The sequence below is a fragment of the Chlamydotis macqueenii genome, chromosome 20, assembly GCF_036417535.1.
Source record: "Chlamydotis macqueenii isolate bChlMac1 chromosome 20, bChlMac1.mat, whole genome shotgun sequence".
In the NCBI taxonomy this organism is placed as follows: domain Eukaryota; kingdom Metazoa; phylum Chordata; class Aves; order Otidiformes; family Otididae; genus Chlamydotis; species Chlamydotis macqueenii.
Genome location: NC_141575.1, coordinates 12,153,462 through 12,165,658, shown reverse-complemented (window position 1 = coordinate 12,165,658; position 12,197 = coordinate 12,153,462). Strand labels below are relative to the sequence as shown.

The 12,197-nt window shown below is 58.2% G+C and overlaps 2 protein-coding genes across 2 annotated transcripts in view; both read right to left on the bottom strand.

Moving 5' to 3' along the window:
• Positions 1 to 3,301, bottom strand: part of RABL6 (RAB, member RAS oncogene family like 6) — a 61,745-nt gene extending 58,444 nt beyond the window's left edge. Inside the window, exon 1 of the mRNA XM_086763810.1 lies at positions 2,731 to 3,301. Within this exon, the coding sequence (XP_086619936.1) occupies positions 2,731 to 2,860 (130 nt within the window). The 5' untranslated portion in view covers positions 2,861 to 3,301. The remainder of the gene's footprint in view (positions 1 to 2,730) is intronic.
• An 829-nt stretch (positions 3,302 to 4,130) lies between these two features.
• Positions 4,131 to 10,076, bottom strand: AMBP (alpha-1-microglobulin/bikunin precursor). The gene is made up of 10 exons (XM_010122711.2): positions 9,913 to 10,076; positions 9,198 to 9,340; positions 8,843 to 8,919; positions 8,231 to 8,344; positions 7,638 to 7,739; positions 7,036 to 7,073; positions 6,064 to 6,142; positions 5,807 to 5,974; positions 5,443 to 5,619; positions 4,131 to 4,274 (listed from the first exon to the last, which is right to left on the bottom strand). The coding sequence occupies exons 1-10, from the start codon at positions 10,021 to 10,023 to the stop codon at positions 4,243 to 4,245; spliced, it is 1,041 nt and encodes a 346-aa protein (XP_010121013.1). The 5' UTR covers positions 10,024 to 10,076; the 3' UTR covers positions 4,131 to 4,242.
• Positions 10,077 to 12,197: the final 2,121 nt, after the last annotated feature.

Here is a 12,197-nt window from a genome sequence, read left to right as displayed (position 1 = left end):
AAACACTGTTCTTTGGGCTATGGTGCATAAAACAGAAGAGCTCTGGGTGGATGATAAGGAGAGCAACTATGGAGTGCGTGTGCTGGGAATGCAGTATGAAAACGCTTTTGGTTGAAATAGGATGGCCCATGCAGAGGAAGTGACTGCAGCTGAGGCCTTTGCTCTCATCAGAAACCTAAGCCTACCCACCCTGCAACGCTCTTCCTTTCAAAATCTTAATTGACTGGGAGAGAGACCGTCAGCACAAACAATTTTGGTTCTACTTAGAGGTGCGTGCTATCCAGTACTCGTAATCCTCACTGTCATTAAAACACCACATGATCTTCAGTATCACCTCAAACAGGGGGCCTGTGTGCTTAGAAAATGTACTTGACAGCCGCGAAGGCTGGCACAGCATGGCCTGTTCTGAGTCCTGCAGCCAGGCACCAGGAGCCACGTGTCCTGGATAAGGCCTGTCCTGGCATCTGCTGCTCACTTTATCAGCAAGCAACCCAAGGCATTCTCAGCACACTAAAAATATTTTCTGGGAAGGAAACAGGCTTTGGTTCATGATCAGTAATGGACTGTGAAAGTGAGGAAACATTTCTGTAAAAGCAGTCATCACAGTATTCTTTGGTTTAGGTTTAGACAACTCCAGGGCACAAAGTTTTAAAGATCCGTGTGTTTTAAAGGTGACTACAAAACACATTTTGCACTCCTCTGCTGAATGTCGTGGATTTGCTAAGAAAGGAGCATTGGCAATGCACAGGATTTGCAGCTCTGCTCTTCCTGAGCAATGGCCCTTGTAATGACGTTCCTTTACAGCCCACCTTCAACGGAGACCACCACAACCTCACCGTGCTGGAACCTGCCCCATCTGTCCAGTGCCGTGGCTACGTAGGGTGTTCTGAGGCCCTTTCGTAAGCCTTCCTGTATCTCCTATAAACATTACACATCAGCTCTCCTGGGCAGAGTTACTATGGAGATTGGAAAACTTCCCTTAAGGCAGTGACAGAAAGCTGCGCTTTTATTCCAGATATGAAAGCAGTAAGTAGAACACAGATCCTTGTAAGACAGGGCACAAACCAAAAAGCTTTCCTGAGGCATTTGGTCACAAGCCAAAAAGCAGCAAAGCTACAGTTGGTAGCTCAGCTGTTGGCATTTTTGGCCTTGCTGTATTAACAGCAAGCAGGTACACACCCACGTAGGTTCATCAACCACACAGTCAGCCAACACATAGCAAAGAGCTGTCCCCGTTGACTGCTGTGCCAGCAGGATGCAGCTGATCCGTACTGGCTACAGGACAAACATTCACTCTCTGAATGAAGTCAGCTCCTTTCTCTTACATAATTCACAAGCTGGTACTAGCTACCTGAGCTCAGACGTATACCAGTGAAGCCCGTGGATGTGCTCTGCTCTGTGGGCTGCACGAAGCCTCTGCACAGATCAGGAGTCTTTAACTAGCCGATCTCCAGGTACGTGTTCAATGATGCCGTGCTGTATTCCATGGCACAATAGTTTCATCCTCACCCCGTCCTTCACTGGAAATCAAGTCTCTTACCAACAACACTGTGCTTCTGTTCACATTCACAACTGCTTGCTGAGACACTAATTTTCTAAATTAAGCACTACCGGCACATCTAATAGATGCACTATGGATAAAGGCACCAAATGCTTTCCCCAGTAAAGCAGAGAGCTTCAAAACGTATCAGTGCAAAAGCACAGTCAATAGTGATAATACTAAACAAAGCAAAAAAAGCCCCAAACCCCAAAGTGCTAACCTCTCCCTTCACATTCTGTTTCAGATTAAGATCCAACATAAGCTCTGTTCCTCCAACACATGTGCCTTTACAGAAATTATTCAGTGCCACGTTTACAAATCCGTCTCTTCCCCAGCTGCCAATCTCTCGGCCTTCTGCAATTTGACTTCACTGCCTGCCTGGATCCACGCAGACAAGCTGATCCTCACAGTGCTTTCTCATACCATCTCTATTTTCAGCAAGGATGACATAACTTCTGTCCTCATCTCCCAGTTGTTACTCTGGGATATATTTCACATACTTGCAGTCCCCTCCTGAAACATTCTATTAGAAATAACCTTTACTGAGCCTCAAGGGAAAAAAAAACAACCCTAAACCTCAACAATGAAAGGAAAAAAAATTCTGAAAATATTCCCTGAGAAAAGAGCAAACGTATCAGTTGCAGAAACAGAGAGTCTGAATGAAATTATGTACCAAGGGCACACAGAGGCATACATCACTCACCTTTTATTATTATTAAAGCCTGGCAGGGCAGAGGTTTTCAATAGACCCTCATCATATAACCACTAGAGCTTAATTATAAATACCATTATCCTGGGCTGCAGGGAAGGTCACCCGCGCACTCAGGGGAGTTACTCTCTTGATGCTTTAGCAGACAAAAATTGATTTACAAGGAACTCTCTCTTGTGCCACAGTCAGCAGAAAGCAGGCAGCCGTTCGGGACATCTGCTGACTGGGGACACAGGCTCCCAAGTCCCGCACAGAAAGATAAAAATTTCCCATCCCTTACTCCTCCCACGTTTCCCCAAGCTCTAACATTTAACTGCAAACTCGGCTTTGGGAGAATACTGGCAAAAGCACCAGCATGCACAACACATATGCATTCCAGAGTCTTACCGGGGTCCCTGGGCATGCTATGGGGCACCAGATGGGACTGACAGACACAGCTGTGCCCCCCGACAGACCCCCCCCACGCTGGGCTACGACTCACTGTTATACTGGACTCCCTTGGCAAACCTCCTCTGCAGAGCCTGGTTCATGGACTGCAGCCCCGCAGGGATATTCTTGTCTCTGACTGGAGTCTGGTCCGAACCCACCAGCTTCTTCAGGGCCGAGAACATCTTTATGGTCCCACACCTGCGCCACCACCTCCGGGAAAGGGGCCGCTGCTGCTGCTGCTCTGGGGCTCAGGGGCAGGGCGGCCCCAGGGGGGACATAGGGGATGTCACGGCTGGGGGGGGGGGGGGGATCACGGCTGGGTAAATCAGCACCGGGGCAGAGCTGCTCCGGCCATGGGAGGGGGTCTCCTTGGCTCGGCAGGGCGCAGGTGCGCGGGCTCGGCCCGGCCCGGCCCGCCGCGGCGGGGAGGGGACTCAGCCGGGGCCCCACCGTGTGCCGGGGAGGGGGCGCTAACCGGGCATAGCCCGGGGCTGGGGCGACGCGAGGAGAAGGAGGGGGGCTCTTGCCGGCGGTGGTGGGGCCGGTGCGGCGGCTCAGCCCCGCCGGGCGCCGCCGCTGAGGGCCGGGCGCGGGGAGCGGAGGCGACTCGGCGATGCCACCGCTGCCGCCGCCATCTTGCCTCTTCCGCCTCGCCGCCGGGGGACGGGGTTCGCGCCGCGCCGGCTACGGCGGCTGGCAGGGGCCAGCAGAGCGCGGCCGGCGGCGGGGCCATAGGCGCGGCGCCCAGCCCCCCCGTGACTCCCCAGCGCCCCTTATTCCATGGCCCCCATTGCCCCCTCGTGTGACCCCCGTCACCCTCTCCTGGGACCCCCATAGCTCCCCAAGACTCCCCCAATCCTCTCCTCTGAGCTTCGTAGCCCCCACCCGTGACCTCCATGAACCCTGTAACTCTCCCCGCGGACCGCCACAGCTGCCCCTGTGTGACCCTCATAACCCCTATAATCCCCTCCCTCAGCACCCTTGGGACCCCCTCCAAACACTTTGAATCCCCTCCTGGGACCCCCGTAGCCCACCTGTGAAGGCCATAACCCCCCTCCTCGTGGGACCCCTGTAGCCCCCCTAAAACCCTATAATCCTTTTCTGGCCCCTCACAGCCCCCCTGAGAGCCCCATAACCCCTGTAATCCCCTCCTGTGACACTCCCATTTTCCCCATGACCCTCATAACCCTGTAATTCCCTCCTGTGACCCACTGCAACACCTGTAATTCCCTGCTGTGACCCACCACAGACCCCCTACGACCCCTAAATCCCACAGTCCTCTCCCGTTACGCCTCAGCGTCCCCTCTGACACCCTGTAATCCCTTGCTGTAACCCTATATAAACCCCCACACACAATCGAGGAGGCCAGTGAGGACCCCACAGCACCCCCTTCCCCTCCTGGACCCCCCACCCTGCTCCCACCAGCTTGAGGATGGACACTGGGCTCGTTGGTCACATTAGAGACATTTACTGCTGGAGGCACCTCCTGTGCCACCTCTGGCAGCTGCCAGCACCTCCGGCCAGGCCCCCGTGCTGGGTGGTGGCAGCTTGTCCTCTGCCCACGTCAGTTTGACAGACGCAGAAACTCCTCATCCTCTGCAAGTAGAGAGACACATGGGGTGATGGACAGACCCACAGACCCCCTCCTCACCCCATGGACAGATGGTGATGGCCGACGCTTCCCATTTTGCCCTGCTGTCAGTGATGGAGGGCAGCAGCCTGGACCCTCCGCAAACATGCTGTCCTGGGATGTCACTTCGTGTCCCAACACCCACCATGGTGGCATTAACGCACTTTATATTGGCAATGGGATAATAAAAGACACGCTCTGCTCTGAGACGCTTTACTCTGGCCTCACCTCCCATCCACGGGGGGCACAGCAAGCCCCTGGCTCCTACCCCCAGGAGCAGTCTGACCCAGGGCTGGCTGTGGTTGAAGACCCCTGAGCTCGCCCCTCTGTATAGAGATTTCCCCTGCCATGCTCCTGAAAACCTGCTTGTTCATCTGCCCTGAGGGCTGAGTGTCTCCCAGCTAGGTCCAGTGTGGAAACCCCTGCGTTGACTAGACATGGAGGGTCTGGCAGCCATCGCACGGAGGGTACACCCCCAGCAGGGACCCCTGTTTGGCCCTTACTTGGTCTCAGGGTCCCTACACCCCCCCCCAATCTTTCAGCCACTCTTCCTTCACTGGCATCCCCTGCCCGCACCGCATCCCAGCCCACTCGGGTCCGTCCCCCCTTATATCATGAGAAACTTTGAAGTTCAGTCCTGGCCTCAGTATGTCTGCAGCCTATACAGCCCTCCTGTGTGATATTAATGGCCATATTTCTCAGCCCATCACAGTCCCCAACCCAGGACAGACGCATCCTAGGTACACCACAAACCCATCCCAGACCCATTCTGGACCCATGACAAACCCCTCTCAGGCTTACTTATCCCAGACCCAGGACAGCCCCATCCCAGAGCCATCCCAGACCCAGGACAGACTCATCCTGGACTTATCCCACACCCAGGACAAACTCATCCCAGACTTATCCCAGACCTATCCCAGATCCAGGGCAGACCCATCCTGAACCCATCCAGATCCAGGACAGCCCCATCCCAAGACACATAGCAGATGCAGGACAGCCTTGTTCCAATGGCAGGCAGACCCAGCACACTCAGACCCAGCCCGGAGCAGGACAGGAGATGGTGCAGGCAGCTGCTCTGTCTCCTCTGGCACAGCGCGGTGCAGTGTGGGCAGGCTGTGGGCAGGGTGGGGGTACCTGCCAGCGGAGGAGCCCCGCAGTACTCCTTGCATTCCTTCTCTGAGTAGAACTGGTTCCCGTTGCCCTTACAGCCTCCGTAGCTGAACGTGATGCACTTGCCCTGATCTGCGTTGAAGGCCCAGCGTGTCACCGGCTTCTGGCAGGGACCCTGGACGATGGGCAGCCTGCAGGCAGCTGCGGGGATAGAGGGCTTCTGAGGGCAGGGGATTCAGGGCACCCCCCCACCTCCCACGCGGATGCTGGACACATGGGGCTCAAGGCCACTCTCAAATCCCCTCTGATGCCCCAGCAAAGGCACCTCCCATGCCCTCCATCCGTGGTCCTGCGCCCCACCAGGATGTCTCCTGGTCGCCCTGCTCACCCTCCGTCCGGCACGCCTGCAAGCACTCCTTCTCTGAGTAGAAGTTGTTGCCATTGCCCAGACAGCCACCATAAAGGAAGGTTTCACAGGCCATGGAGGAGGAGTTGTAGAAGAAGCGGGAGAGCATCCCACTGCAGGGCCCGGGGTCCCGGCTCAGCCGGCATGAGTCTGCAGATGAGCACAGCATGGGTTGTTAAGGCAAATGGGGATGCAGGGCAGGGGGATGCCAGATGCAGCCCCCCTCCCCTGGGACGTACCTTCCTTATTGCCGATGTAAGGGGACAGCGGTCCTGCAGCCGAGCCCTCCTCGGGGGGCAGGACTGCTCTCCGTGCCCTCTGCACAGGGGAGGAAGCAGAGCTGCCATCAGCCCCTGCCCGTGGGACCTGCTGGACACCCCCTTGCTCCCTGCCATGGTGCTGAGCTCCCCCCCGACCCCCGCTGCCCTCAGGATGGGGTGTATCACGGGCAGCTCTGCTGGGTGCTGCAGCCTGTCCAAGCTCCAACCCTCCTCAGTGCTCCCAGTGCATCTCCAGTCATTGATCTTGGGTCAACATGCTGGGATCCCTCCATACCTCATGGTCTTCCTAGCCCTCTGCTCATCCTGGGTCGGCACCAGGATCACGTATTTTGGATAAAGACAACCAAAGTGCCCCAGTCATGCCCTGTGCTGGGCTGAGGACGTGTCTCTCCTGTTGCTAACGCAGGGTGGTTGTCCTCCAGATGTGTTGTCATCTGCTCTCAAGTCAATTGGGCTGTTTCTCCCATGAAAGTCCCATTCCTTGAAAATCCTTCTCAGCTCAACCCTGTGAGATCGGGAGGTGCAGGGTGACTGTAGCCAAAGGATCAGCGGAGCGCTGAGCTGCCTCCCCATCCCTGGGGCACCCACAGCCGGGCAAGGAGCAAGGAGACACCAGGCTCCACATGTGGCAACTTTCAATCCCATAACAAAAATCAGAGTAGGAAAGGGCCATGGCCTTCCAGTTGGAAATGAGTCCTGGCCCCTGGGACCCTCACCCTGAAGCCTGCGCCTGCCTATGTCCCCATCCTTGCAGGCAAAACCCACCAGCAGAGATGAAAGAGCACCTCCCAGGGCAGTCAGTGGAGCTGCTGCCCAATGTGTCCTGCCCACGGAGCCTGGTCTCCAGACACCAGGTCTCCTGTAGGTTTGGCTTGAATGGAATGTCCCCAGCCTTGACCCAACTCGAAGGGTCCCAGCTGGACCACTCACCTCAGGGACAGTTGCAGCCTCCTGGGGGACGCATTCACCTGGCCCAGATGACAGGAGAGAAGATCAGCAGTGTGAGAGGGGAGGTGTCCTGACAAACTCATCTCATTGTGGTCCTGCACCATGCACACACAGGACCCTGGGGAAGGGGATGCCCTCCCAGTTTCACCCCAGTGTTCTTTCCCTCTTGGCCCTTTCCACACCCCACTCACAGGAGCATCACCCTACAATCCTCACACCCACCTGCGTCATGCTAGCACTTTCTGGCCCCTGCGCTGAGGAAGGAGCTCCTCAGGTCCCGGGAGCACCCAGCCACAGGGAGCAGCTGTGAGTGTCCCTGGGTGCCCTATGCCCTCGCCCCAGCGCAGCGTTGGGGGGTGCATTGACCTGACAGCCCAGCAAGGACCCCATCGACCGGAAGCTGGTGGATGCCCAATTGATATGTGGGCTTGTCTCCTTCCCACCCCATCCTACCAAAGCCTTTGCCTCCATCCTGACTGTCCCCCCTTCTCCCCAGCCTTACCCACCAAGAAGGAGCAGCCCCGGCGCACCAGCACGCCGAGGGAACAGGCAGTAGGAGAGGCATGTGCCTCGTGATGGGTTACCTCTGTTGGCCAGGATGAAGATGGAGTCCGTAGGGATGCCCATCTCTAGAGCCAGCTGCTGGAAAGCCTCAATGAGGTCCTCCTGCAGCTCCGGGCTCCTCCCTGGGCAAGGGAACAGGCTGTGAGTGGGGTTGGCATGGGAGGGGGTCTGCATGTGGCCTCCCAAGCACCCACCGACCCACAGAGCTCAGACAGCTGCAGGCAGGCCCAGTACCAGCCTCCTGATCCTACCCAACCTTTCTTCCATTATTCTTGACCAGCCTTGACCAAGGCCTTGGGCAAAGTGTTTTTTTAATGTCTCTCAATCATGAAAGACAGCATCTCCTGCCACTTCAGGGCCTGAGTTTCTTCCAAGCAGATATTGCCACCTTCATCCCAAACAACAGGCTGGTTTGGACATTCATCAGGTGATTTGGCTCTACGCTGAGCCAGAAGACCCAACCTCCGCAGTGCCAAAGACGAGCTGGTCCAAGGCACCACTTGCAAAGCCCTGGTCAGGTCCCTCAAGGCCAAGGGCCCCTTGGGTGGTGTTTCTGAGCTGCACTGGCCCACCCCAGAGCCTGCTTGCCCACAGGTACTGTAGCCAGACGTACCGTAGAGCTTCAGGGTGGTGCTTGGGCCAAAACTACTTTTCTTCTTCATTAGAATGACAGCGTATTCTTCATAGTTGGTGCGGAGCACGTAGGACTGGATAGACACGTCCCATTCTGGGTAAGACAGAGACACAGGGGACATCATTCCTGCCCCTCAGGGAGAAATGGGGCAGCATAAGACAGCACCAGAGCTGGGGGCTGAAATCAGGAAAATAGCTGATTTTGGGGAAGCAGACTCTGATACAACCCCGACTCCCTTTAGGCTCACCAGCCTCTTCTTAGTCAAGGGGATTGGAAACCAAGAGTTGCGGACAACTGAGATACCACCAAGACTCCTGAAAGGTGACTGGTGGGATCTCACTCCACCCTGGGACCTTGGGGACAGGAGGGATCTGCTGGAACATCTAGTCCTGTGCCTATGCAGAGACAGTGCTGAAACAGCCCCTTTCTCCCATCTTCATTCCATACTATGACCCAAACCGTGTAGTGGCTTCTGAGCCCTGCTCTCCTGAACCCCCTCCCCAGCCAGCAGCTATGCCCGGTGCTGGTTCCCATTGCCCTGCCACGCCGCAGCTCTCGGGGTCAAGCAGGTGGGCGGCAAGCCCAACTCACTGGGGTTATAGTAGGTGTATTTGCCAGGGGTGCTGGTTTTCTGGTACTCTCCTGAGATCTGCGTGCAGTCACCTTGCCTGGAGGGAGGAGGAAAACAATCAGCTGCTCGGAGCGATCATTTTTCCAGGTTATTGCATGAAAATTTTGTCTGGGGCACTGAGGCTGTGGCATGGGACCCTCAAAATTCCCCTGCCCAAGGCATTGGGTATTTGAGCCCAACCCAGCCCCTCCTCAGGGCTCTGATGCCAGCCAGAGCAGGTAACCCCCACGTCTTATCCCAGTTCCTGGGAGACGCAGCACCTCCCACGGGGACGGCTTTGGGGGAGGCTCAAGCGCCCACGTCAGTGCCACGTACCGCAGCCTGGTGCTGGCAGTGCTGATCTGGTCGGCGCTGGGGCCAGGGCCCAGCACCAGCGTGCCCATGCTGAACTTCTCCTTGTAGTTCTTCATCCATTTGCAGGTTGTGCCAACAGCAATGTCATACCACTTCCCATACATCTGCAGGGGGAAGAAAGGGACGTCTCCACCACGAGCCCTCTCCGCTGAGGTGGAGCATCTCCTGGTTTTCTGCAGAGCTGAAATATTCATGGGCAAGAAAGCAACTGGGGGGCAATGGTGCAGGATGCTGGAGTCAGAGCTGTCACAGGATTTGGGAAGCAGATCAGCACTGAGTGCGATTTTCTCAGGTCCCCTGACCACCAGGCAGGGCTGGAGGTGTCAGGCTGTCATCCCTCCCTGCAGATGTCCCAGGCAGCTTGCATCCTGCATGAATCTCGTGCGCTGAGGCTGCCCGCAGGCCCTGCCCACACCTCCTAGGCTGGGCAGATCAACAGGCTTCTCAAGGGATTCCTCTGCCCCAGCCACCTGGGCTCCGGCCGCCCTGCTGGGGTGTTTGCCGAGGTGAGGCCATCCCAAAGGCCAGTGGGGTGGCACCCCCTGACCGGCACCCTGGGATGGCCATGCTACCAATACCTGTCCTGCATATCTCCCTCCTTTCTGGAGGAGCATGAAATGAAGCTTCCCCCCATCCCTTCAGCCCTGAGAATTAAGGGACCGCAAGCTACCATTACCCGCTCAGCCTCAAAATTCTCCTGCACTTGGATATCCTCATCCTGGTCCCCGACGGGGGTCCCGTTAGCCATGGTGAAGAGGAGGAGGGAAAGGAGACTCCAAAACATCATGCTGGTGGCTTTGGAGTGCCGCTGAGCCCCAGTGCACCAGGGAGATCTCGGACTCTGTGCTGTCCCCACTGCGCAGCAGCGTGACCTTCAGACCACGGGCAGTGGGGCCGGCCAGCCCGGCTGGGGAGGCCTGCTGGGGGGGCGTGGGGCAAGCGGTGGCCCTGCACAGCCCTGGCCATGTGGCCCCAGGGCTCATCACTCCCTTCAGTGATGGTGAGGATTTGCAGGGAGTTGGCGTGGGGCACGGGAGGGGAGACGAGCACTGCACCAGGCTAAGCTCCTCACCCTCACCTGTTCCTACACCACTGCTTGGTCCACACATGGGGACAGGACCTGCCCGTCAACATTATTCTAAGTTGGGATTCATATTCCTACCCTGGCATCCTGCAAAAAGCCCTGACAGACTAGCCCAATCCTGCAGAGAGGAGAGGACTGAGGGGGTCCCCAGTGTTCATCTCACACTGCCTAACTCTGACTGGTGTCCGTAGGGGCAGAGCTTGGGCTGCTCACTCCGCTTCTGGACCCCTTCCCCAGGGGTTTCAGGCCTGGGAGCCGGCTGGGTGTCACCTGCCCACAGCCAAGGGTCCCCGGTCCCGGCAGGCGTGGGGGCGTGGGCCCTGGCGTCCCTCCCCGCCACTGTTTGCCTTTGCAGGATGATTAACTGAAACCAAACAGCTTGAGGGAAATGGCAAACAGAGCAAAGGGCAGGAGCCCCTCTGCGAGTCGGCCCCGGGCCCAATATTGACAGAGAAGGGCCAGAGCCGGGGGCACGCTCACAGGAGCTGGCAAGACTTTTACCCTTCCTCTCCCCTGCGGGCACCGACCGAGGATGAGCTGTGTACCCACTGCGGGCTGCTGGGGAGGCAGTGGTCCGGGCACAGGTAGCCTGAGCAACTCATCACACACATGTCCTTGTGTCACACCTGGGCTGTTCTGGGGAGCAAGGGGGACGACGCCCCCTCACTAACCCGCCCTGTCCATCTCTCTCGCTCGGTCCCGAAGCAGCCCTGGGCTCCAGCTCCCCCCCACGCTGGGGCTGGGGGCAGCCAGGGCCTGGCCTGGGGCCCCTCCCGGCGCAGGGGTCCCCGCTGTCCCGGCCCCTCCAGCGCTAGGTGGCAGCCGGCGGCAAGGAACGGCAGCCCGGCCCGGCCCTGCCCGGCCCCGCAGCACTGCGCGCCCCGCCGGGCGGGGGGGGGGACCCCGCGGTGCCCCCCGGGACCGCCCGTCCCCCCGCGGCAGGGCCGGGGCAGGGCCACGGGCAGGGCGGGCAGTGGGGAGCGGCTCCCGGGAGCTCTGTAGAGCGGGCATGGCGGCTGGCAGCTGGCAGTGGGGAGCGCTCAGGGAGGCAGGGCCGCGCAGGGAGCAGGCCTCCGCGCGGCGCTTGTGCACAGAAATGCCCCGTGCGGGTAAAAGTGCCCAAACGGGTGTAAGCACGCAGCACGCGCTCCTAAATGCCCTCTTTGGCGACCAGTCTGCTTTACTGGGAGTACACGTGCTCTGTGCTGGGACTGGCGAGGCCTAATCCAGGCCTGGCACCGGCCTGCCCTGCTGCTGTGCCGCCCTCCTCCCACTGCCCGGGCCAGGGAGCGAGGGGACGGTTCCCCTCCAAGGGACGGCAGCTGGGGGACACCCAGCCCACTCCTCTCCTCTTCTGTACGGACATAGCATGGGGCTGTGGCCACGGGCTGTGGGCACCATCCTTGCTGGGAAAGCTGGGGAGCAGCTGTACTGGCTGTGAAACTCAGCTTGGGCATGTTGCCTGTGCTGAGAAATGCCAGGGAATCACAGAATCATGGAGTGGTCTGTGTTAGAAGGGACCCACCCAGTCCAACCCCCTGCCAGGAGCAGGGACATCTCCAACCAGATCAGGTTGCTCAGAGCCCCGGCCAACCTGGTCTGGAATGTTTCCAGGGATGGGGCATCCACCGCCTCTCGGCAACCTGGGCCAGTGCTCCACCACCCACAGTGTGAAACATTTCTTCGACATACCCAGTCTGAATCTACCTCCCTCTATTTTGAAACCATCACCCCTCATCCTGTCACACCAGGCCCTGCAGAAGAATCTCTCCCCATCTTTCCTGTAGCCCCCTTTAGGCACTGGGAGGCCGCTCTCAGGTCTCCCCAGAGCCTCCTCTTCTCCAGGCTGAACAGCCCCAGCTCTCTCAGCCTGGCCT

Excerpts from the sequence above, each read along its gene's own strand:
- AMBP (XM_010122711.2), bottom strand. The coding sequence starts at position 10,023 with ATGATGTTTTGGAGTCTCCTTTCCCTCCTCCTCTTCACCATGGCTAAC. Across the intron at positions 6,143-7,035 it reads AGGCTGCAACTGTCCCTGAG|AGGGCACGGAGAGCAGTCCT; the intron begins GTGAGTGGTCCA and ends TCCCCTGTGCAG. Across the intron at positions 4,275-5,442 it reads CGGGGCTCCTCCGCTGGCAG|AGGATGAGGAGTTTCTGCGT; the intron begins GTACCCCCACCC and ends CTCTACTTGCAG.